Source organism: Myxocyprinus asiaticus, chromosome 37 (genome assembly GCF_019703515.2).
Source record: "Myxocyprinus asiaticus isolate MX2 ecotype Aquarium Trade chromosome 37, UBuf_Myxa_2, whole genome shotgun sequence".
In the NCBI taxonomy this organism is placed as follows: Eukaryota; Metazoa; Chordata; class Actinopteri; order Cypriniformes; family Catostomidae; genus Myxocyprinus; species Myxocyprinus asiaticus.
The window spans coordinates 39,293,343-39,319,871 of NC_059380.1; the positions used below are offsets into that span (position 1 = coordinate 39,293,343).

The 26,529-nt window shown below is 39.5% G+C and overlaps 1 protein-coding gene across 4 annotated transcripts in view; it reads left to right on the top strand.

Annotated features, from left to right (window-relative positions):
- LOC127427841 (spectrin beta chain, non-erythrocytic 1-like) overlaps positions 1–26,529 on the top strand; it is a 117,429-nt gene that overhangs the window by 82,737 nt on the left and 8,163 nt on the right. For all 4 annotated transcript variants that reach the window (XR_007894987.1, XM_051675666.1, XM_051675667.1 and 1 more), the window contains 17 exons: positions 1,354–2,224; positions 4,157–4,294; positions 4,480–5,236; positions 7,395–7,597; positions 7,693–7,783; positions 7,988–8,134; positions 9,335–9,598; positions 11,443–11,667; positions 11,863–11,952; positions 12,045–12,323; positions 12,678–12,808; positions 15,533–15,737; positions 16,206–16,580; positions 19,413–19,657; positions 22,757–22,895; positions 23,902–23,986; positions 24,412–24,608. Coding sequence is in view for 3 of the 4 variants with exons in the window: in XM_051675666.1 (XP_051531626.1) it covers positions 1,354–2,224; positions 4,157–4,294; positions 4,480–5,236; positions 7,395–7,597; positions 7,693–7,783; positions 7,988–8,134; positions 9,335–9,598; positions 11,443–11,667; positions 11,863–11,952; positions 12,045–12,323; positions 12,678–12,808; positions 15,533–15,737; positions 16,206–16,580; positions 19,413–19,657; positions 22,757–22,895; positions 23,902–23,986; positions 24,412–24,608 (4,442 nt within the window). In the remaining variant the exon portion in view is untranslated. The remainder of the gene's footprint in view (positions 1–1,353; positions 2,225–4,156; positions 4,295–4,479; positions 5,237–7,394; positions 7,598–7,692; positions 7,784–7,987; positions 8,135–9,334; positions 9,599–11,442; positions 11,668–11,862; positions 11,953–12,044; positions 12,324–12,677; positions 12,809–15,532; positions 15,738–16,205; positions 16,581–19,412; positions 19,658–22,756; positions 22,896–23,901; positions 23,987–24,411; positions 24,609–26,529) is intronic.

Below are 26,529 nucleotides of genomic sequence, written 5' to 3' on the forward strand. Positions count from 1 at the left end.
TGGATTTTGTTTAATGAAAATTAAGCCAATTATAAATACAATTGTGATATTATTTTTAATTACAATTAAGCACATTTTCCTCTCAAATTCTTATTACTGTAATGCATAAAATCTATTTTGCATAAGATTTCATGCAAAAAACTAAACAAAACTATATGTATGTAATTTAAATGGTAAAGTATTTATCTTCCTTGGTAGTATTTGTTGTATTGTCTTTAATTGATCCTGATTTAAATTAGAATAAAATAAACAATTATAATAAAATAACTAAATTAAAAAATCATTGTTTTAGAGTATTTTGAGGTAATATGTGTAATAAAATTATTAAATATAATATAATTATATATTATAGTTTAAAAAATAAAACTTATTGTGTAATAAAAAATATAAAATAAATTCATAACAATATAAATATAAAAAAATAATAATAATTAAACAAAACTATATCACAGTAATTAAAACATGTCCAAGTCATATTTCAAGCAAGAAAAGCAAGAAATAAATAAGTTTAATATGTTTAAAGAAAATGAAGCCTATTTTTAGAACTATGATTATGGCATTATTTTCATGACAATTATGCACATTTTACTCCAATATTGTCATTACCTTAATGCATAAAATCTAAATATCATTAAATTGAATGCAAATATATATATATATATATATATATATATATATATATATATATATATATATGTTATTCAGATTGCAAGGTATTTATTCACCATGGTAGTATTTGTTGTACTGTCTTAAATGTATGCTAATAAAAATAAATAAATAATAATAATAATAATACAATTGTTTACAATAATATTTGTGTAATATGTGTAATAAAAGTATAAAAAAATAGAATGTAATTACATATTTTATTATATTTATATTAATATTTGTTATTATATAAAATATTGTTGTTATAACTTAAAAAATATTGTGCAATTAAAATTATTATATTACAGTAATGAGAATCTAAAGAGAAACTCCATTGAGAATATTGAAATAACAATTTCACAACCTTCACAATAACAATTTAAATAATGTGAAATATTTGTTTTGCATTAGATCTAATGAGAACTTGATTTTATGCATTATGCTATGGAGAATTTGAGGAGAAAATGTGCTTGATTGTCATTACAATAAAATCACAATGAAAAAAAATCTAATGGTCTTGAAATAAGTTTCATGTTCTTTATGCAATATAATATACTTACTTGCATTTCTTTAGATTTTGGGGTGAAATGTGACCTGAACATATTTTTTCATGAGATTTGACTGGACAGAAAAGCAGTAAATCAGTTTTTTTAACAGAACTTAAGTTGCCTAAAACAACTTTTTACCCAACTTTTTACGCTGCAGGCTACAAACCCTGTGACCCTCAGGTAATCCGTGACCGCGTCGCCCACATGGAGTTCTGCTACCAGGAACTTACACAGCTTGCGGCCGAACGCCGTGCCCGTCTCGAAGAGTCCCGTCGCCTCTGGAAGTTCTTCTGGGAGATGGCCGAGGAAGAGGGCTGGATTCGCGAGAAAGAGCAGATATTGTCCTCGGACGACTGCGGCAAGGATTTGACGGGCGCTGTGCGGCTGCTGAGTCAACACCGTGCACTTGAGGACGAAATGAGTGGCCGCGCTGGTCACCTCCAACACACAGTGCGTGAAGGTCAAGCCATGGTGGACGCCGGCCACTTCGGCGAGGCCAAGATCCGTGAACGTATCGCAGATGTCCAGGCTCAGTGGGCCGCTCTGGAACAGCTAGCTGCGGTGAGGAAAGCACGTTTGGAAGAAGCCTGCAATCTTCACCAATTCCAAGCCGATGCGGATGATGTGGACGCTTGGACTTTGGATGCTCTACGAATTGTCTCAAGCTCTGACGTCGGTCACGATGAATTTTCCACACAAGCTTTGGTCAAGAAACACAAGGATGCTTCGGCTGAGGTCGCAAGCTATCGACCGGTGATCGACGCCCTTCACGAACAGGCTCAAACGCTGCCTCCCGAACAAACCCAGGCGGGAAACGTCAGTGAACGGCTGGTGGGCATTGAGGAGCGCTATAAGGAGGTGGCCGAGCTGACCAGGCTGAGGAAACAGGCCCTGCAGGACGCATTGGCGCTGTATAAGATGTTCAGCGAGGCGGACGCTTGTGAACGTTGGATCGATGAGAAGGAACAGTGGCTGAACAGCATGGAGATCCCAGAGAAACTCGAAGATCTTGAGGTCATTCAGCACAGGTGAGAGACCAAGAAGAATCTGGTTTAGCACACCTCCCAGCCTGGTTGAGCTGATTTTTTTTTTAGCTGTTTTCTAGCTGAGTTTGCTGGTCTTCCAGCCTTGTTAAGCTGATCTTTACTTGGTTTAGCACATCTCCTGGCCTGCTCAAGCTGTTAATTAGCTGGTCTCCCAGTCTGGTCAAGCTGGCATTCAGCACATCTTCCAGCCTGGTCTAGCTGGCGTTTAGCTGGTCTCCCAGTCTGGTCAAGCTGGTGTTTAGCTAGTTTAGCATATCTTCCGGCCTGGTCAATCTGATGTTTAGCTGGTCTCCCAGCCTGGCCCAGCTGCTGTTTAGCTGGTTCAGCACTTCTCTATCCGGCTGTTCAAGCTGGTGTTCTGCTGGTTTAGCTGGTCTCCCGGCCTGGCTAAGCTGGTCTTTAGCTGGTTTAGCACATCTCCCAGCCTGGTCAAGCTGGTTTAGCTGGTCGACTAGCCTTTTTAACTTGGCGTTAAGATGGTTTCGTACATCTCCCAGTCTGGTCGAGCTGGTGTTTAGCTGGTTTAAGCACATCTCTCAGCTTAGCCATGCAGTTGTTTAGCTAATTTAGCACATCTCCCAGCCTGTTCAAGCTGGTTTTTAGGTGATTTAGCTGGTCGACCTGCCTGTTCAACTTGGTGTTTAGCTGGTTTAACATATCTCACAGCCTAACCAAGCTGTTGTTTAGCTAATTTAGCACATCATCCAGATGTTCAAGCTAGATTTTACCTGGTTCTGCTGGTCGACTAGCCTTTTCAACTTGGCGTTAAGCTGGTTAAGCACATCTCACAGTCCAGTCAAGCTGATTTTTAGCTGGTTTAGCATATTTCCCCGCCTGGTCAAGCTGGTTTTTAGCTGGTTTAGCTGGTCGACCAGTCTGTTCAACTTGGCGTTAAGCTGGTTTAGCACATCTCACAGTCCGGTCAAGCTGATTTTTAGCTGGTTTAGCTGGTCTCCCGGCCTGACTAAGCTGGTCTTTAGCCAGTTTAGCACATCTTCCTAGCCCGCCAAGCTGGTTTTAACTGGTTTGGCACATCTCTCAGCCTGGCCAAGCTGGTTTTTAGCTGGTGTAGCTGGTCGAACAGCCTGCTCAAGCTGGTTTTAGCTAATTTAGCACATCGCCTGGCCTGGTCAAGCTGGTTTAGCACATCTCCTGGCCTGGTCAAGCTGGTTTTATCTGGTTTAGCTGGTCGGCCAGCCTGTTCAAATTGGTGTCAAGCTGGTTTAGCACATCTCCTAGTCTGGTTGAGCTGATTTTTTTTTTTTTTTTTGTGCTGGTTTTGCCTGGTCCAACTGGTCTTTACCTGATTTAGCATATCTCATGGCCTGGTCAAGCTGGTGTTTAGTTGGTTTACATCATCTTCCAATCTGGTCAAGCTGGTTTAGTTGGTGACCAGCTGGTCTCCCTGCCTAAGCAGCTGACAAGTGCCCTAAACCCCTCCAAAATCATCAAAACAGTCCAGCATACCCAGCTTGTCAAGTCTGGGAGACCAGCTAACCACCTTACCTGGTTTTTTTCTACAGGGTAAACAGTTGCATGTGATATTTCAGTGCAAAACTGTGCAGCTAATTCCATATAAGTCAGGAGGTTGTCCTGCCTTCTTAAACCAGTTTCTTGAGTCACATTAACCAACTGAATGATGGTGGACCTGTTAAGAATCAATCTGAAAAATGGATGTTATAGAAAAGACTAAATACGAGCATTTTCTGGTCCATCTGTTCATGCTGATTCACCCCAGAGGAAAGCAGCATTCAAATGTATTTCTGAAGCTTCCCTGTGGCTAGATAACAGATTAAACTTATGCTAAATGTTCCTCTACACACTCGTTTCTTTAATTTCTCAATGAAATAAATATTCATAGGAACTGCTGTTCATAAATGTGCTTTCTCTAAACAATTTTGTTTTATGTTTTAGATTTGAGAGTTTGGAGCCAGAAATGAATAACCAAGCATCTCGTGTGGCCGTGGTGAATCAAATCGCCAGGCAACTGATTCACAGCGGACACCCGAGTGAAAAAGACATCAAAGCTCAACAAGACAAACTCAACACCAGGTGAGTCATGTTACACATGTGTGTAGATTATTTTCAGGGACAATCTTTAATGCCTTAAAAATGCCCATTTTTCACCATCCAGTCACTTCCTAATGGATCAAATCTTATTTTACATTTAAAAGATAAAGTTGTTGCGAATTTCATTTTATGTTGACTTTAAAATATGACCTGTTACCTTACCATAGATGGAGCCAGTTTCGTGACTTGGTTGACCAAAAGAAAGAGTCACTCAACTCTGCCTTGGGCGTTCAGAACTACCACCTTGACTGTAACGAGACCAAGTCCTGGATCCGTGAGAAGACCAAAGTTATTGAGTCTACCCAGGAGCTGGGCAACGACCTGACGGGCGTAATGGCCCTCCAACGCAAGCTCACCGGCATGGAACGCGATCTCGCCGCTATCGAAGCCAAACTGGGCGACCTCCGTGGCGAAGCAGAGCGCTTGGCCGGTGAACATCCCGACCAGGCCAAAGCCATCACAGGACGTTTGGCGGAAATCAACGCTGTTTGGGAAGAGATGAAAGAGACGCTACATAACCGCGAGGCGTCTCTCGGGGAAGCCAGCAAGCTCCAGCAGTTCCTCAGGGAGTTGGACGATTTCCAGTCGTGGCTTTCTCGTACGCAAACGGCCATCGCTTCCGAAGACATGCCGAACACATTAGCTGAAGCGGAAAAGCTTCTAGGGCAACATGAGGGGATCAAGAATGAAATTAACAACTACGAAGAAGACTACCAGAAGATGCGAGACATGGGTGAGATGGTGACACAGGGACAGACGGACGCTCAGTACATGTTCCTCAGACAAAGACTTCAGGCTCTGGATACAGGATGGAACGAATTACATAAGATGTGGGAGAACCGTCAGAACCTCCTATCACAATCTCATGCCTACCAAATCTTCCTCAGAGACACCAAACAGGCTGAGGCGTTCCTCAACAACCAGGTAAGATGGGCAGATGTGGTTAGACCTCATAAGTAGGGTTTGCTAAAGCAAACATCATCTGTTATTGCTCATATTTAGGGGCTGTTCACACCGAATGCATTTTTGTGTCAATCAGCGCTGTTTTTCAATTGTTTTTCTAATGTAGCCAGCTGGTGTGTGATAGCTTTGCAGTGTGTAAACCTCACTCTCATGGCCTTAAAGAGACGAACTAGCGACTGAGGCTAGAGGCCATGGCTTTTATAGCCTTCTTGCTATCACGTCCGGCTACCATGCCAATCGGCGGTTAGAATCCCGCTTAGGGCGGGCCGAGTAGGACCGGTGACACTGGTGCCGTGTCCCGGATGGGAGTGAGGTTTAGGGGGTTGTCAATCAGCGCTGTTTTTTAATTGTTTTTCTAATGTAGCCAGCTGGTGCATGATAGCTGTGCAGGGTGTGAACCTCACTCTCCTTACCTTTAGAGACATGCCAGAGGCCATGGCTTTTATAGCCTCATTGCTAGCGCATCTGGCTCCCATGCCGATCGCCGGTTAGAATCCCGCTCAGGGTGGGTTGAGTAGGACCAGTGACAAAAACATGTGCTATATGGAAGTCTTTGACATTTGCACCACGGCGCGCTGTTTTTTCAGCATCTTGTGCAGGAGTGCTGTGTTTTTTAAATGCTATATTAAGTTAAAAATTGTGCTGTGTTTCGTAGCTCTTTTTAGTGCAAGAATGCTGACAAAATTGTCAGGCCAATTCCAACGTTGTGGTGAGGAGTTTTGCACATTCAAGCACCACTCACATTTTCTTCAGAAATTTCATGTTTTATTCAATTCAGATTCACATTATATTTCGGATTTTGCGTTTTATTTTATTTTACACGTGAACAAACTGAACCAGTACATAAAATATCAGTGTTCAAAACCACGGCCTTGCCTTGCTCTGATTCGCTACGGTAAGCCTACTATAATGATTTCACATTCAGAGCTGTTGGGTATGATGTGTTGGATGTGTGTTGCTCATGACATTTCGTATGTATGTCTTGTAGGATTTTCTTCTTACTATCAATAACTCTTGATGTAGCCAATCAGATCACTTGGATATATTGGTCACAGGTAACCATGGCGAACATGAGGCACAGCTGACGTGAAAAAAACAAAACAGTGTTCCTCCACGAGTAACTTACAATTTTATATTTCAACCACAGATGTCAATAGAGAGCCCAGAACTTCGTAGTGTACCTTTAAAGGTATGTTACGGGTTCAGTACAAGTTAAGTTCAATCGACAGCATTTGTAACATAATGTTGTTTTACAAAAAAATTTAAATAGTTTTGACTCATCTCTCATTTATTAAAATAAAAGAAGCAAAAATTGCAGTTACAGTGAGGCACTTACAGTGGAAGTGAATGGGGCCAGTCAATAATCTTTAAATACACACTGTTTCAATAGTATAGCCACAAGACGTAAACATTGTAAGTGTTAACATGATTTTAGTGTCATAAAGTCACCTACTAACCTTATTAGTGTAAAGTTATATCCAATATTACAACTTTGTTGCCGTGGCCAGTGGCGGAATTAGTCATGGGCGACATGGGCAGATGCCCAGGGAGGCATCTTGTGGGGGGGCAGCACGAGGCACCCACACAGACCCCCCCCCCCGTCAACAACACTGGGGCCGCGGCACGAGGCACCGAGTTGAAGTGGGTTTCGCCCAGGGCACCGTACAAGATAGAATCGCCAATGGCCGTGGCAACGAAGCATCGGTAAACTCGTAATTGATTTCATCACAATTAAGTCATGTTGAACAGAGATTTCATCACACTAAAATCATGTTAACACATATAATGTTAAAATTTTGCAGCTATACTTTTGAATCAGTGTGTATTTTAATGTTTATGGATTGACCCCATTCACTTCCACTGTAAGTGCATTGTAACTGCAATTTATGCTTTCTTTCTGTAAATAAATAAGGGGCTGAGAAGTTCATTTTTTTTTGGTGGTGATACAAATGCTGTCGATTGAGCTTAACTTTGTTGTAAACCTGGAACATTCCTTTAATCAGGAAAGATTAATAGAGATATAAAACCTATTTTTTGCTATACATTGCATTAGAGTGTCAATGCACATGTCAATTTAGCCACTCTCTTACTAATCTGTGTTTTTTTTTGTGTCCTGTAGGAGTATGTTCTGGCTCACACCGAGATGCCCACTACACTGGAAGGGGCCGAGGCTGCAATTAAGAAACAGGAAGACTTCATGACCACTATGGACGCCAATGAAGACAAGATCAACGGCGTTGTGGAGGCCGGGAGGAGACTGGCCAGTGACGGAAACATCAATGCAGAACGCATACAGGAGAGAACAGCATCCATCGATGATCGGTAGCAACCACACATACACAATATATTAATCACATACAGGCGGATTGAGGATAATGTGTGAAACGTGAGATTGTTTTATGACCTTTAACCTGCAGGCATAAGAAGAACCGTGAGGCGGCTGTGGAGCTGCTCATGAGACTGAAGGACAACAGAGACCTACAAAAGTTCCTACAGGACTGTCAAGAGGTGAGCTGACCTCTGCCCTCAGTGTTTTTGTTGGCCTGTAGACTGCCAAATGGATGACATAGCTAAAGCAGAAAAGTTTTTCTTTTCTAATTTTTCTACAGATACATTCCATAATGTGTCCCCCCAACAGTTAAGATTTTTCCTTCTGTACTCTTTCCTAAAATATTTCTATAAACTTAACCCCGTGTCTTGTACCCCATGTAGCTGTCCCTGTGGATAAACGAGAAGATGCTGACAGCTCAGGATATGTCGTATGATGAAGCACGTAACTTACACAGCAAATGGCTCAAACATCAGGCTTTCATGGCCGAACTGCAGTCCAACAAGGAGTGGCTTGACAAAATCGAAAAGGTAAGTTGCAGTATACTAATAATGTCTTAATTAACTTTTCAAATTTGCTGTTTTGCAATGTTAATATACTGTATATTATCTTGCATTTATTTGAAAATATTTCAGGAAATAAATGCATTAAAGTTTCTCTTTGCATTATATACTTTTAAAAATTAAAATTCTTTCATCACTTACTCACCCTCATGCCATAGATGTGTATGAATTTCTGTCTTCTGCAGAACAAAAATGAAGATTTTTAGAAGAATATTTCACCTCTGTTGGTCCATACAATGCAAGTCAACAGGGTACAAAACTTTGAAGCTCCAAAAAGCACATAAAGGCAGCATAAAAGTAATCCATACGACTCCAGTGGTTAAATCCAGGTGTTCAGTAGTGATATGATAGGTGTGGGTGAGAAACAGATCAATATTTAAGTCTTTATTTTACTGTAAATCTTCACTTCTACTTTCACAGTCTTCTTTTGTTTTTGGCTATTCATATTCTTTGTGCATATCACCACCTACTGGGCAGGGAGGGAATTTATTGTAAAAAAGGACTTAAATATTGATCTGTTTCTCACCCACACTTATCATATCACTTCTGAAGACATGGATTAAACCACTGGAGTTTTATGGATTACTTTTATGCTGCCTTTGTGTGATTTTTGGAGCTTCAAAGTTCTGATCCCCATTCACTTGCATTGTATGGACCTGCAGAGGTGAGATATTCTTCTAAAAATCTTCATTTGTGTTCTGCAAAAGAAAGAAAGTTATACACATCTAGGATGGCATGAGGGTGAGTAAATGATGAGAGAATTTTCATTTTTTGGGTGCACTATTTCTTTAAGTTCTTACATTAATTCAGTAAAAAATAAAAAATAAAAATTCCAAAACTAGCATTATCTTTTAAATTATCAAGAAGTATCATGATATTACCATGTTTTATCATGTTGTTTTGGACCTGTACCATGGATGCAAAATAATTCTTTGAAGTTCAACCTAAAAGTAAATACCATAGTAGTACGAATATAAAGAATCACATAACAAAAAAGTACTTTGGCAGTACTATGGTCCAGTGATGGTGTCAGATGGTAACACCATGGTACTGAAATTCATATACCATATACCAAAGTATACCATGGTACCTGTACTGTTTTGTATATTTAATTGCCAATAAAACTTTGCAGTCTGTCTCACATACTTTCTTTCTTTTTCTCTGCAGGAAGCTAAGCAGTTGGTATCAGAGAAACCGGAGACTGAAGCCGTTGTGAAGGAGAAGTTGGCGGCCCTTCAGAAGATGTGGACCGATCTGGAATCCACGACTCAAACTAAAGCTCAGTGTTTGTTTGACGCCAACAAGGCTGAGCTGTTCACCCAGAGCTGTGCTGATCTTGACAAATGGCTGGTGGGCTTGGAAGGACAAATCCAATCGGACGACTACGGCAAAGATCTGACCAGCGTCAACATCCTGCTCAAGAAACAACAGGTGTGGATATGATCAGAGCTGGGTTTAATGTTCAGAAGGGAACACTTGTGAACTTCATACTACCTGTGAAACAATGATAAACATTGTGGTCACATGACCTAACTATATCACATGTTTAATACAGCAAGTGGCATCCAGTTATCATCTCATATAAAAACAAAAAGCAAAATGTCAGAAAAAAAAAATGCAAATTTTCCTTCGGAGGCCAAAAAGTGCAAAAAGAGATCCAGTAAATCAAGTTGTCTACCTTAAATCTTCTAATGAATGCTTCCACAAATATGTCATAGATATTCATGTAAATCTATACATGACATACAAACAAATGTGCACATATCCAGACATGAAAATATGACAAAACAGATTAGAGGGAATCAGCATGATAATATACAAAATGTACTATAACATAATCTCCCCATATGTAGAAGATTTACGGTAGACAACAGGATAGTTCACCCCAAAAGGAAAATTCTCTCAACATTTACTCGCCCTCATGCCATCCCAGATGTGTATGACTTTCTTTCTTCTGCAGAACACAAATATTTTTTTTAGAAGAATATCTCAGCTCTGTAGGTCCATACAATGCAAGTGAATGGTGACCAGAACGTCGAAGTGCCAAAAAGCACATAAAGGCAGGATAAAAGTAATCCAAATGTCTCCAGTGGCTTAATCCATGTCCTCAGAGTAGAGGTAAATCATTATATCAGTTTTACAGATTAATTGGTGTTGATAGTTGCTTTTTGGAACTTTCGGTTATCGGCAAAAATCTATGCCATTCCTCAGTGATCCTTAGTCTTTCATCATTGACGATATTCATCCAGACTTTTATTCTCACTTCAATGTATATTTTGTTATTTCGATTACATGATCAAGTGTTTTAAATTGAAGTGAGGGCATGCAAAAAAAAAAAATTCGACTATATGGAAACGTGCCCCATCAGCACACATCATGACTCCAACTTCTTATCTTTTGAATAATTTAAATATAGAGCCAAATCTCCATCATTTCAAAATTAGAGTCCACGCTGTAGAGTCCTGCAATATGCACCAAATCTTCTTTTTTTTCTGGTTATAATTGGGATTTTGGTTGAACAATCAAATACATCAGGGATTTTATTCATTTTGGACTCTTGTAGCCTCTGTGTCTATCCCCATCATAGTAAGGAAAGAATACGATTTTTTTTTAACATTTCTATAAATCTGTTTTAAAAACTATCAACCAATTAATCAGCTATCTGCATTTTCTACCACCTTAGTTATCGGTATGGGTAAAATCCACTATCGTTCGACATCTATATGATCGGTGTGGGTGAGAAACAGATCAATATTTAAGTCCTTTTTTACTATAAATCTTCACCTTTGAGCAGCCCTGACCAGTAGGTGGTGATATGCACGAAGAATGCAAATCGCCAAAAAAAGGAAGAATGTGAAAGCGAAAGTGTAGATTTATAGTACACAAGGAATTACATATTGATCTGTTTCTCATCCACACCATCAGGGAATTTTACAATTAAGATCTCCAGGCCTGAAAAGTCATGTAAAATTATTAAAATATTTTAAAAAGTATTGGAAAAGTTATGGGCACTTATATAGTGAATATGAGTTTTTCTAGCTATGCTCAATTGTTTTTTTTTTTTTGTTGTTTTTTTGTTTTTGTTTTTTTTGTGCAATCTCTTAAAAATATGTTTTTAATATTCCAACCCAATAACCACAAACAACTAGAAAAGTCATGGAAATTCATTGGTCAAAAGGTTTGGGAACCCTAATCTAACATGAATATTTATGAGTAGTCATTAGGTCTGTAGATCAAGAATCAAGCATCTTTTTCTTGTGGTTTGTCTGCTCCAGATGTTGGAGAACCAGGTGGAGGTACGTCAGAGAGAGGTGGAGGAGCTCCAGTCTCAAGCTCATGTTCTGAGACAGGAGGGGAAGGACACGGACGAGGTTGATGGACGCAGGAAGGTGGTGGAGCAGAAGTTCAAGGAGCTTCTGGATCCTCTGATTAAGAGGAAGAACTTCCTCATGGCGTCTCGTGAGATCCACCAGTTCAACCGCGACGTTGAGGATGAAATCGTGAGTTCAGTTTGCTTCATATTTGCACTAGTGTTGTTGTGTTTTTTGTTTTCTTTGAGTTATGGGTCATGTGTTGTTAAAGTGTCTGCATCTTTTTCCTTTCATTATGTAGTTTTAACTAGCACAGTAGGTTCCTGTATGTTTCCATATGTGTGTATATAATAAATCGCTGCAATATTATTTTTTTTTCTGCAGCTTTGGGTCGAGGAAAGAATGCCTCTCGCTGCGTCAACTGACCATGGCAGCAATTTACAGACTGTTCAGCTGCTTATTAAGAAGAACCAGGTAACCTGCTAAGGGTTCTTTGCATACATGCATTACTTTTTTCAACACTTATCCCTTATGTTTGTGACCTTGCATCCTCTGTCCGTCCACAGACATTACAGAAAGAGATTCAGGGCCACCAGCCGCGCTGTGATGATATTTTTGAGCGCAGTCAGAGCATTTTGAAGGTTGACAGCCCCAACGCGGAGGCGATCCAAGCGCGTCTGGTCGACCTGCAGCAGCTGTGGACCCTGATCATGCAGGAGACGGAGAAACGTCACACCAGACTCGAGGAGGCCCATAAAGCCCAGCAGTACTACTTCGACGCCGCTGAGGCTGAAGCCTGGATGAGCGAACAGGAGCTTTATATGATGTCAGAAGAGAAGGCCAAGGTACAGTATATTGACTTGAACCATTTGGAATTAGGCATTAATTGAGCATTTATACAAATAATTTCCATCAGAATACTGTAGTTAATACAGTAATTGTTACAATAAAACTGTGGGATTAGACACCACTGATGACAGAAGGATTTGGAAGGAGATTGCAGGCTAATTTAACTGTTAACTTTTGGTGGAAGTGTTTTAGTGGCCTTGTGGTTGAAGTTCTAAGCTAGTAACCAAAAGGTTTTAGGTTGAAAATGGTAAGGGAAAGCCCACCATCTGTCCTTCTGCAAGACACTTAGTTTCAGGTTCGGTTGGTCTTCTGGTCCTGTTCTAATATGTTGTCCTGCTTGTTGATCTCAGGATGAACAGAGTTCAGTGGCCATGCTGAAGAAGCATCAGATCTTGGAGCAGGCGGTGGAGGATTACGCCGAGACTGTGCACCAACTGTCCAAGACAAGCCGAGGCCTTGTGGCCGATAACCACCCAGAGAGGTACAGAACCCTATAGTAAAGTCAGAATCTATATCTTTACATTGAAATCTGAATTGCAAGATTTGAATATGAATATAGATCTAAATCTGAATAAGACTGATCGAACATGTGTTCATGGAGACTTTATAGAGACTTTAAAGATGAGATCTTTACACTCCACCTCTGAATCTAAACTTAAATATGTAATTTAATCTGAATCTAAATCTATTATATTCTGAAATATAATAAAAAAAATATCATGACTGTTGTAACAGATGTTGCCAGTTGGAACAATACTGATTGTATTTATTGCATGTATATCTACATTTGCTCAAAACATGTTACTAATTAAACCTATACATACAAGGGTACATATATACAAGAGTATATATAATGCAAGAAATGCAACACAGATCTCATCCATTTTTAATCTGACCCATTATTAGTTACTTTAATACTTGCCAACGACAGCACAGCTGTTAACGACTATTAACAATTGCACAGAAATAATGATTTTATGGAGAAACCACCACGTTTTTGGTATACAAAGGCATTTTGAATACAAAGACATGCGTATATACAGTGCACTGCTAATATTTGTTGAAGAAAAACACTTCTGTAAAGTTGTTTATTAAAAAAGGTGATTCAAAGAAAATATGCCGCTATATACAGTATGTTATATTATATATCTACAAGATGGTGCCACAGATGGCTGCTTCGGTGTGGAGCTCTCTGGCGTTTTTGTTACTTTTGTTTGTTTGTCATGTTTTGTATCACTCTTTCCTGATCAGTTTCACCAGGGATGAACTGCTGAATATTCAGCAGAGCATACCTGATAATTTTTTGCCGGTGTTTGATTATTCAGATGTTTTATTAGACATCTTAATTGGAGGTACAGCGGTGCTCTACAAGCGATCCAAAAGACACACGCGATGGAAGCGTGCTGGTGCTTGTGAAGCATCGTCAATGTGGCTTTAGGACTGGCGAGTATTCATCTGGCGAATGTCTGCTCCCTCACCAACAAAACGGACGAACTGCTTCTGCTCACTCAAACAAATAAGGACTTTTCTAACTCCGCTGCTCTGTGTTTCATGGAAACCTGGCTGAATGAAGCCATCCCGTTTCATCTGCCAGGCTACCAGCTGTTCAGAGCGAAGTTATCGGGGAAAACGAGAGGTGGTGGAACATGCTTTTACATCAATGAAAGTTGGTGCACAGATGTAACAGCGTTGAAGATGATGTGCTGTCCTAATTTAGAGGCGCTCTTCATCAACTGTAAGCCTTTCTACTCGCCGCGGAGGTTTTCCTCGTTCATTCTGGTGACACCTTCCCCTCGCTCTGTAGAGAGTCAACTAATGGCTGATGAACTGAATGTGTTTTACTGCAGGTTTGAAAAGCCCAGTATCACACCCCCCTCCACTCTGATCTTCACTTCACACACACACCAACACCTCCTGGAACCCCCTTCTCCCCCTCCTGCTACTCAATCTGCACTTATGGTCTGTGAGGAGGATGTGTGCCGGGTCTTTCTGAAACAAAAGTCTAGGAAAGCTTCAGGTCCAGACGGTGATTCACCTGCCTGTCTGAAAATCTACATTGACCAACTGGCCCCCATCTTCACACAGATCTTCAATAGATCACTGGAGCAGTGTGAAGTTCCCTGCTGCTTCAAGCGCTCCACCATAATTCCGGTTCCCAAAAAAAACCAAAATCACAGGAATTAATGACTGCAGACCTATCGCTCTCATGTCTGTGGTCATGAAGTCGTTTGAAAGACTCATTTTGGCCTACCTGAAGGACATCACTGGACCCCTGCTGGACCCCCTTCAGTTTGCTCAACGAGCAAACAGGTCTGTGGATGATGCTGTCAACATGGGACTGCATTATATCCTGCAACACCTCGACAGGCCTGGGACTTATGCAAGGATCCTATTTGTGGACTTCAGTTTAGCCTTCAATACCATCATGCCTGATCTTCTCTCAACCAAACTGACCCAGCTCTCTGTGCCCACCCCAATCTGTCGATGGGTCACCAGCTTTCTGACAGATAGGCAGCAGCTAGTTAGACTGGGGAAACTCACATCCGAGACCCTCACTATTAGCACTGATCCTCCTCAGGGATGCGTTCTCTCTCCACTGCTCTTCTCCCTGTACACAAATGACTGCACTGCAAAAGACCCCACTGTCAAGCTACTGAAGTTGATAGTGGACTTCAGGAGAAATCCCCCGGCATGAGAACACTTGGCAATAAAGCTCATTCTCATTCTAATGAGAAACTCATGTCAGATGAAATACAAAGGCATAAAAATGCAGTAATATGGAATACTTTATGAAGACAATCCATGTAAGATCAGAGATTTTTTTAAAGGGGATGCACGGCAATGATGCAGCAATATCATTTACATGTTAAGAGCACCCATATGAGTTTTTTTTATTTTATTATAAAAAAATATATTTTTCTTCAGTTTTTAAGGCATTTGATGCAAATCAATTGGTTTAATGACTACGCAAATCAGGATTTCTTCCTCGAGTTCCTCCAGCGTTTAATGTCGGTGGTCAAAACAGCTTTCTGTGCTTTAGCGCCAACTGTTGCGCTGGTTTTGGTAACTGCAATAACTCCTGACATGTGATCCAAAGCTCATATTTTATTGGTCAGGGCATTTCATCGCCTGGTGAACTTTATCTTACTCCAAAAGCTTTTCAGTGATCTCTTACAACTAACACTTGTGTTTGTGTGTGTTGTAGTGAGAGGATCGGAATGCGTCAATCACAAGTGGATAAACTGTATGCTGGGCTGAAGGACCTATCAGAGGAAAGGAGAGGCAAACTGGAGGAGAGGTTCCGCCTCTTCCAGCTGAACCGGGAGGTGGATGACCTGGAGCAGTGGATAGCTGAGAGAGAAGTGGTCGCAGGATCTCACGAACTGGGACAAGACTACGAACACGTCACTGTGAGTCACCAAACACACATACTCAATTCATTTAACCAGGCTGAACTGATTGATTACTGAGGCCATGTTTAATTTTCTCTTGCAGTAATGAAAAGCTCTCAGATTTTTAACATGCTCTCAAGCCACATATGAAATTGATTATAAACTGTAAAGCTGTCTGAATGAAGAACATATTCAATCTTTTTATTTCTAATTACCAAGATACTCAATACTGGATTGATTTGAGTGTTTACGTATTAAAGTCTGTGTGTTGTTAGCATTGTAACTACTTGCATAACCATATATATATATATATATATATATATATACAGTATACTGTATTACATACGTGTTACATTTATACGTTGAACTTGGTGGATGTAAACTAAAAAATACGATTATAATGTATCAATGCACAAAATTGCTGTGTTGCTCCCGCAAATGGTCTACATAAATGTATTTAATGGTTTATATCTCTTTTTATCACAGATGTTGCAAGAACGTTTCCGTGAATTTGCTCGCGACACGGGAAACATCGGTCAGGAACGCGTGGACGGCGTCAACCGTATGGCTGACGATCTCATCAACGCTGGTCACGCTGATGCAGCGACGGTTGCTGAGTGGAAGGATGGTTTAAACGAGGCATGGGCGGATCTGTTGGAACTCATCGACACGCGCACGCAAATTCTCGCCGCTTCCTACGAACTGCACAAGTTCTACCACGACGCTAAGGAGATCCTGGGCCGCATCCTGGACAAGCATAAGAAGCTTCCAGAAGAACTGGGTCGAGACCAGAACACGGTGGAGACGCTGCAGAGGATGCACACCACCTTTGAGCATGACATTCAGGCACTTGGAACGCAGGTGCGTCAGTGAAATACAGAAACATACACATGTAGTTCTACAGCAGTGAAGATGTTATAATTGACTCATCGCTAATGGTGCATTCGCGTTATTTTGGAATTACTGTAATTACGAGTTTTCGACTTGTAAAAAAACTTTTCAAGTGAGAATTTTATGGAAGTCATGAATGACTAATTAGTAATTTTATCACATTTTATGGAACACTTTTTTTGTTCTTAAACATTTTGCTTGAACATGTAGATGTGAATTATTGAATTAAGGTATTTACTATCTTATTGTCTTCAACAACAAAGCCGCACATGTATCTGTTTTGGCATCATAGCTTTGCCATAGGAACAAACAATTTCATGTTTTGGAATTGAACAGCTCTGAATATAATCTCTCAGTTGTCATTTCTTAATTACATTTTTTCCAACACGACGTGAACACAGCATAAGCCCCGCCTTAAAACATTACTGACCAATTCTACCTTAGCAACTGTTGCTGTCTGCCATACTATCAAACAAACTCCGGGAAGTCCTATGTGTTTGGACAGTTTTAAATGTAATTTTACAGAAATGATCCAAAAACACTGTAAAATGTTGTTTTAATAGTGACACAAAGTTATAAATAGTTCTATTCATTTACACTAATGTTATCAATTGGGATGCACCGAAATATAATAAACAGGAGTGGCTTTTTGTCACGTTTTTCTTTATTACTTCCTGAAACATACATATAACATAGACAATGACATATTTTAACTTACAGCAGATTATCCCGATTCAAATGAGCCCAAATGCAACATAATATGATAAGTAGATCTTGAAATATTCCTCAAAAAGTGTACATGGAAAGACGATGCACAAGATGGCATTCAACACACGATGTGTGAGTGAGTGTGTGAGTGTGTGAGTGTGAGTGTGTGTGTGAGTGTGTGTGTGAGTGTGTGTGTGAGTGTGTGTGTGAGTGTGTGTGTGAGTGTGTGTGTGTGTGTGAGTGTGTGTGTGTGTGAGTGTGTGTGTGAGTGTGTGTGTGAGTGTGTGTGTGAGTGTGTGAGTGTGTGTGTGAGTGTGTGAGTGTGTGTGAGTGTGTGTGAGTGTGTGTGTGAGTGTGAGTGTGAGTGTGTGTGTGAGTGTGTGTGTGAGTGTGTGTGTGAGTGTGTGTGTGAGTGTGTGTGTGAGTGTGAGTGTGAGTGTGAGTGTGAGTGTGAGTGTGAGTGTGTGTGTGAGTGTGTGTGTGAGTGTGTGTGTGAGTGTGAGTGTGAGTGTGAGCGTGTGAGTGTGAGTCCGAGTGTGTGCAAGTGTGGGAACGTGTGCGGGAGTGTGTGCGTATTTGTATTTGTGTGAGAGTGTGTGTGTGTGTGTGTGTGTGTGACATGTCCGAGGACTTTGTGTGTGCAAACACACATTCACATATGTGCTCATCTAAAGGATTGGGATGCTCCTGAACACTTAATATTTCTGTATTTGTAGTTTAATCCATTTATTTCCGATGGCCGGTCATTTTTGACCAGGAACAAAGCAAGTGTGTAAAAGTGAAATACAACCAATAAAATGTAAAGAAAATGGTCAGTTTTTTTGTGTGTGTTTTCAGATACCATATGTGAACAAAGTCAAGGAATTTTATACCAGTTGAAGTAAAAAAAAAAAAATGTAAGAAAAAAAAGTGAATATTAGATATAGGAAAAAGTGCTGAAAATTGGAACAGAAACCTTTTCTTTAAAATCTGATAACAGAGAAAAAGCTGCGTTCATGTGATATGATCCTGGTTTAAGTACATTTACACATTTTATTACATTTACACATTTAAACAGTCTAATTTACAATAAATGTTTTTTTTGTTTTTTTTTTTGGCTCATTGTATCCAGACTTTCAGTGCATCACTAGTTATTAATCAATTCTTATGCAGTAATCATTCTAATGCAGTTAATCATTTGTCATTTTATGTTTCTTTTTATGGTACTCTAAAGTAGAGATTATAGTGTATATATATATGTATTTTTAACATCCAATATGATATAAAAATTGATTATTTTTGTTTAAGTGTCAGATAACTGATAATCAGAACTGATTTTTAATGGCTTTTGCACAAAAGTCAAATTAATTAATGCAACGCATTAAAATATTAAAGGAATATTCCAGGTTCAGTTCAAGTTAAGCTCAATCGACAGCATTTGTGGCATAAGGTTTATTACCATAAAAATGTATTTCGACTTGTCCCTCCTTTTCTTTAAAAAAAGCACAACATCTGTGTTACATTGAGACCCTTACAATGGAAGTGAATGGGGTCAATCCGTAAATGTTAAAATACTGTTTCAAAATTATACCCACAAGATGTAAACAATATGTGTGTTAACATGATTTTAGTGTGATAAATCGCTTACTAACTTTTTCTGTGATTAAAGTTACTGTATATCTAATTTAACAATTGCATTGCCATGACAACATAAACCCTAAAACCCTAAAACCCTACCGTAAAAATGACGATATAAACAACTTTACAGCTCATATAATATTCAAGTATTTACAGAAGAATTAATGTAAATGCTTTTATAATTGGCCCCTTTCACTTCCATTGCAAGTGCTTAATATTAAAGAAATGGAGCAACAAAGCTAAATTAATTTTCATGATAATAAACATTATGTCACAAATGCTTTCGATTGAGCTTAACTTGTATTGAACCCCGGATGTTCCTTTAAGTTTCACTCAACTGTAAAGAACCAATAACGGATTAAGTAGAAAAGTGTGAATAACAGTTAATAAATATTACCTACTAGTCCATGAGATATTATGCCATTTGGTCGCCACTTTTGTGTGTTACTCACTGCTTCCCTCTGCTGGTTTCCTCAGGTAAGGCAGCTGCAGGAAGATGCTGTGCGTTTGCAGTCAGCATATGCAGGAGATAAAGCGGACGACATTCAGCGGCGTGAGAGTGAAGTGCTGGAGGCCTGGCGCAGTCTTCTAGAAGCTTGCGAGGGCCGGCGAGCACGACTGCTTGATACCGGAGACAAATTCCGCTTCTTCAGTATGGTGCGCGACCTCATGCTCTGGATGGAGGATGTTATACGCCTGATTGAGACTCAAGAGAAGCCCAGGTGTGTGTGTTTATGTGTTAACATGCAGAGTCTAAAAATGACTTTTTGCTTCACTTGCCAGTCGTGGATAAATCGAGAAAATGTATTACAGAAAAATATCATAGCTGCCATGAAACTGTATTTTACATTTATTGTTAAAGCCAGTTGCCTTACAAAAAATCTAGAGTTCTGGCAAACTTGCTGCAAACTAGCCATAAACTTGCAGCAAATTTGCCACTTATTATTTTCACATGCAGATGAGCTTGTGATTCGCTGCAAATGTTGGCAAGAAGTTTGCAACTCTTCACCGGTCGTGGTGAACCTGCAGCAAACCTGTGGCAACAATGGACAATTTGCTGCTACTGGCAAACACTTATTTGGCAAACCTGTGGCAACAATGACAAGTTTGCTGCAAAGCTCATTTGCATGTGGAAATATTCAGTGGTGAACTTGTGTCAAGTCTGCATCAAATTTGCCAGAACTCTAGATTTTTTGATAAGGGTTTTTATTTTAGTGCTTGGCAAGTGTTAATTTTGGACCCTGTTTATATGCTTCTGATTGTATATACTTTTAAGGACAAGATATCTGAAAAATGTGAACAGAAGATGGCTAAATCTGGGAAAAAATAAAAAATAAAATAAAAAATGTGGGTCTGGGGTAGGGCTTGTCTCAGCCTGGTCTCATGAACATTACTTGACCGTGGCAACATTTTTGCAAAAAGAAATGATGTGCCTTATTATAGGATCTGCTGCAGTTTCCTAGTGAAATGTCCAGCAGGGGGCGCCAAAAGCGAGTGAAATGGTGTCGTATTCAGATTACGTTTTTTTTAAGTGAATATTAGATGGAGGTTTTAAAGAGTAAAACATACCTCCCTAACTGAACTTTTAACCCAAACCTTACCCATAGTGATCAAAAATCAAGTGAGAGGTGAACAAAACAGACATCCTAACCCGAAACCAACAACCTAAACCTAACCGATAGTGTCTGAAAACAAAATGAGAAATGAAAAGCACATTTTCTGAAACAACCCCGTCATTTCATGTTGCTTCTTCTGTGACACTCTCGTCTTACGTGTCAGCTTGCATGATTCACTGATCTCGATCTGCAAACTTCTGCGTCCAAAGTCCAACACTCTATCAGGTGAGCTACCGTGGAAGCTAATCACGTTGATATAATATGTGCGTTAAAATGTATCGTTTTTCAAATGATGCGTTATAGTGAAAGTGTTTCGATCTAACATACAGTGCATCCGGAAAGTATTCACAGCGCTTCACTTTTTCCACATTTTGTTATGTTACAGCCTTATTCCAAAATGGATTAAATTCATTATTTTCCTCAAAATTCTACAAACAATACCCCATAATGACAACGTGAAAGAAGTTTGTTTGAAATCTTTGCAAATTTATTAAAAATAAAAAACGAAAAAAATCACATGTACATAAGTATTCACACCCTTTGCCATGACACTCAAAATTGAGCTCAGGTGCATCCTGTTTCCACTGATCATCCTTGAGATGTTTCTACAACTTGATTGGAGTCCACCTGTGGTAAATTCAGTTGATTGGACATGATTTGGAAAGGCACACACCTGTCTATATAAGGTCCCACAGTTAACAGTGCATGTTAGAGCACAAACCAAGCCATGAAGTCCAAGGAATTGTCTGTAGACCTCCGAGACAGGATTGTATCGAAGCACAGATCTGAGGAAGGGTACAGAAACGTTTCTGCAGCATTGAAGGTCCCAATGAGCACAGTGGCCTCCATCATCTGTAAATGGAAGAAGTTTGGAACCACCAGGACTCTTCCTAGAGCTGGCCGCCTGGCCAAACTGAGCGATCGGGGGAGAAGGGCCTTAGTCAGGGAGGTGACCAAGAACCCGATGGTCACTCTGACAGAGCTCCAGCATTTCTCTGAGGAGAGAGGAGAACCTTCTAGAAGAACAACCATCTCTGCAGCACTCCACCAATCAGGCCTGTATGGTAGAGTGGCCAGACGGAAGCCACTCCTCAGTAAAAGGCACATGACACCCCACCTGAAGTTTGCCAAAAGGCACCTGAAGGACTCTCAGACCATGAGAAACAAAGATTGAACTCTTTGGCCTGAATGGCAAGCGTCATGTCTGGAGGAAACCAGGCACCGCTCATCACCTGGCCAATACCATCCCTACAGTGAAGCATGGTGGTGGCAGCATCATGCTGTGGGGATGTTTTTCAGCGGCAGAAACTGGGAGACTAGTCAGGATTGAGGGAAAGATGAATGCAGCAATGTACAGAGACATCCTTGATGAAAACCTGTTCCAGAGCGCTCTGGACCTCAGACTGGGGTGAAGGTTCATCTTCCAACAGGACAACGACCCTAAGCACACAGTCAAGATAACAAAGGAGTGGCTCTGGGACAACTCTGTGAATGTCCTTGAGTGGCCCAGCCAGAGCCCAGACTTGAACCCGATTGAACATCTCTGGAGAGATCTGAAAATGGCTGTGCACCGACGCTCCCCATCCAACCTGATGGAGCTTGAGAGGTCCTGCAAAGAAGAATGGGAGAAACTGCCCAAAAATAGGTGTGCCAAGCTTGTAGCATCATACTCAAAAAGACTTGAGGCTGTAATTGGTGCCAAAGGTGCTTCAACAAAGTATTGAGCAAAGGCTGTGAATACTTATGTACATGTGATTTTTTTTTTTTTTTTTTTTATTAAATAAATTTGCAAAGATTCAAACAAACTTTTTTCACGTTGTCATTATGGGGTATTGTTTGTAGAATTTTGAGGAAAATAATGAATTTAATCAATTTTGGAATAAGGCTGTAACATAACAAAATGTGGAAAAAGTGAAGCGCTGTGAATACCTTCCGGATGCACTGTAGCAGTGTGTGAGTAATAGTGCGAAAAAAAGGTGTTTATAAAGTCATAATCAGTCATTGTAGTTGTGATTTGTGTGAAAGTTAATAAAACGCACAGTTGTTGAAGCACCTCTAGTATTCATTTCACCAGAAAACTGCGAAGAAATGTAGAATTTGGCATGTAAAAGTCCGTTTGCAGTTTTTAACAGAGTGCAATATTTAATTGATAGATTCATATCAGCATGGAGGTGTTAATCTGTTATTGGAACTGCTTGGTTTCAGGGATGTGTCCTCTGTGGAACTCCTCATGAACAATCACCAGGGTATCAAAGCTGAAATTGATGCCCGTAATGACAGTTTCACCACCTGCATTGAGCTGGGTAAATCTCTCCTGGCACGGAAACACTACGCATCGGAGGAGGTGGGTGCCAAACAAACCTCAGTAGTGTGTAAAATCAGAATGTTCAAGAATTACAGTACCTCTCGTAAGTAAGATGGCAGTACATTGTGGCTGGACATCATCAATTTGGCAGTTTTTTTTTTACTCTATATAGATATATCTTAATATTTATGTTTTTGCTCTGAAATGACTTAAAGGGATAGTTCACACAAAAATGAAAATTCTCTCATCATTTACTCACCCTCATGCCATCCCAGATGTGGATGACTTTCTTTCTACAGCAGAACACAAATGAAGATTTTTAGAATAATATTTCAGCTCTGTAGACCCATACAATGTGAGTGAATGGTGGCCAAAACTGTGAAGCTCCAAAAAGAACATAAAGGTAGCATAAAAGTAATCCACACGATTTGTGGTTTAATCCATGTCTTGAGAAGGGATATTATAGGTGTTGATGAGAAACAGATCAAAAGTCCTTTTTTTACTATAAATCTCCACTTTTACTTAAACATTCTTCTTGTGTTTTTGGCAATTCATATTCTTCGTGCATATCGCCACCTACAGGGCAGGGAGGAGAATTTATATTAAAAAAGGACTTAAATATTGATCTGTTTCTCACCCACATCTATCAAATCATTTCTAAAGACATGGATTAAACCACTGGAGTCTTATGGATTACTTTTTTGCTACGTTTTTTTGAGCTTCAGAGTTTTGGCCACAATTCACTTACATTGTATGGACCTACAGAGCTGAAATATTCTTCTAAAAATCTTCATTTGTGTTTGTCAAAAGAAAAAAGTCATACACATCTGGGATGGCATGAGGGTGAGTAAATGAGAGAATTTTCATTTTTGGGTGAACTATTCCTTTAATGGGTCTTCACAATGTATCTTCATTTTATACTGGGCCCCAAAACCATTGCCAATATATTGTAAATATCCAATATATTGATGGATTGATGATCAAAGCATTTTTAGGCACTTTTTCATGGTCTCTCACTCAACTCATGTCTTTGCTCTTCCCACAGATAAAAGAAAAGTTGCTGCAGTTGACAGACAAGAGGAAAGATATGATTGACAAGTGGGAGGACAGATGGGAGTGGCTTAGACTGAGTAAGTATGAGTGTTTGTTTCCATGACAACTGATTTGAGGCATTTAGTCAAGCATCCATGGATTGAAGAAGCTCTGTTTATTTTTATGTCACTTGTTCATTGTGGAGAAACTCTATCCAGAAATGTTGCTCTGTTGTCAGAAACAGCTCTGTAACACTTGTGTTGCAGTATGAAGCCTCAAGAAGTAATTTTGCCAAGTTGATGTGTTCCAAAGCAGCTAATGAGTATTTTCTCAAGTTCATAATGCAGTTGGCGTGACTTTATTTGAGCTTGTTTGTGTCAGAGCATCTCCTCCCATGGTGCTTATTAAACAGTTCTGATACACTTATTTCTGTTTTTTTCATGGGAAGTTGAAAAAGGATGTGGGCAGCTTTTACTTGAATTTCACTGACAATAACTTCCTCTTTTGTGCCTTACGTGTGTAGTTTTGGAAGTGCACCAGTTTGGGCGAGATGCGGGGGTGGCAGAGGCATGGTTGTTGGGACAGGAGCCATACCTGTCGAGCAGAGAGTTGGGACAGAGCGTAGACGAGGTGGAGAAACTCATCAAACGACACGAAGCATTCGAGAAATCAGCCGCGACCTGGGAAGAACGCTTCTCAGCGCTTGAGCGACTAACTACGGTAAGAGAGAGACATACCATGATTTTATGAGGAAATTAAAGCACATAAAGGATTTTTTTTTTTTTTTTTTGCTCACCCAGTCAGGCAAGAAATTTGTATTTTACGCATCCAAATTCACTGGCCCCACCACAAAAACATGATGTTTTATTTTTAGCTACATATTTTTATGTGTTGGAAAGAAGAATGAAAAATGAAATTGTATATATGTATTTCATTGTGTTTTATCTCAACTTTGGGCACTTTCATGACCCAGAGGTTGTTTTTTTAAATAACCAATAATATTTTAATATTTTTGCTTTTTATTCTATAAATAAAAAGCAAATTAATTAAAAAATTAAAAAATTAAATTAAAAGGCATCTTATTAACACTGACTTGAAAGCTTCTTTTTTTTTTTTAGGCCTTCATTATTTATTTTTTTATACTTTTCAAATGTGTTTTAAGTGTATATCTGACTGTTTTAGTCTTGACCCAGACCCAGACTTTCAATATTAAAATATGAAAATACATTATAAAAATACAAATTATTGCAAGTTTAAAACTCTGATCATCTAAACAAAGAGTGAAATATAGATAAACCATTTCAATATTTATTATTTTCATAAATTACGACTGTCCCACATCAAACAATTCTGCCCCTAATAAAGTTTTGTTCAAAAGTTAGTGTACTTGTTAACCAAGTGGACAAAAGTGTCAGTGAAGAGCTTGCTTAAGATGAGACAAAACAAAGAAACATTGAAGGAAATATCACTTTTTTTTAGTGGACATAATTTCCAGTCAAGCTTTAATTTTGCTGACAGTTTTAAAATGAATATATAATTGTGTGTTTTAGAATGCATACAGTTTTAGCTAAGATATTCGCCTTGGCAAAATAAAGGAGTCGGGTATTATTTTATTTTTTTTAAAGATTAAAAATGTAATTTCAATAAATGTCATTTTCAGCACAGAATTCTATTAAACACAAAACAGAATTTGAGATGTGCTGAAATGACACTGTGATGGGAGTTTTCATGACAAAAATGATATAAATCTCTCGTGATGCATGTACAGACACTGTTGAACATTAGCAGAAAAATAAAATGAACAAGACATATTTTTGTAGTGGAAAAAATTCTAATATATACAATGTTCAAAATTGTATATATATATATATATATATACTGCCAATATATTTATATTTATTGCCAATAATAGCTGGAAATTATGCAGTCCTATTTTTATTTAAAATAAAGGACAGTTATAAATTCATAAACACACTTTTTTTTTTTTTTTTTTTTTGGAATGCCCAATTCCCAGTGCACTTTTAAGTCCTCATGGTGGCGTAGTGACTCGCCTCAATCCGGGTGGCGGAGGAGGAATCCCAGTTGCCTCTGTGTCTGAGACCGTCAACCAGCGCATCTTATCACGTGGCTTGTTGAGCGTGTTGCCACGGAGACATAGCGCGTGTGGAGGCTTCACGCCATCCACTGCGGCAACCACGCTCAACTCACCACGCGCCCCACCGAGAGTGAGAACCACATTATAGCGACCACGAGGAGGTTACCCCATGTGACTCTACCCTCCCTAGCAACCGGGCCAATTTGGTTGCTTAGGAGAACTGGCTGGAGTCACTCAGCACGCCCTGGGATTCAAACTAGCGAACTCCAGGGGTGGTAGCCAGCGTATTTTACCACTGAGCTACCCAGGCCCCCTCATAAACACACTTTGCTGGAAAACAATAACATAATAACATACAGGGATTTGTTTATAATTTTCAATCGATTCTGAATGATCTAGACTGTCACAAGTCATTCTGGCAATTTCAGCTGAATTCACAAAAACAGTATTCATTACACAAAGAATACCAAATGTTAATGTTTGCAAGGCATTAAAACACATTTACATGATCAACAAATGTAAATGTTTGTGATAATGCAGCAGTGG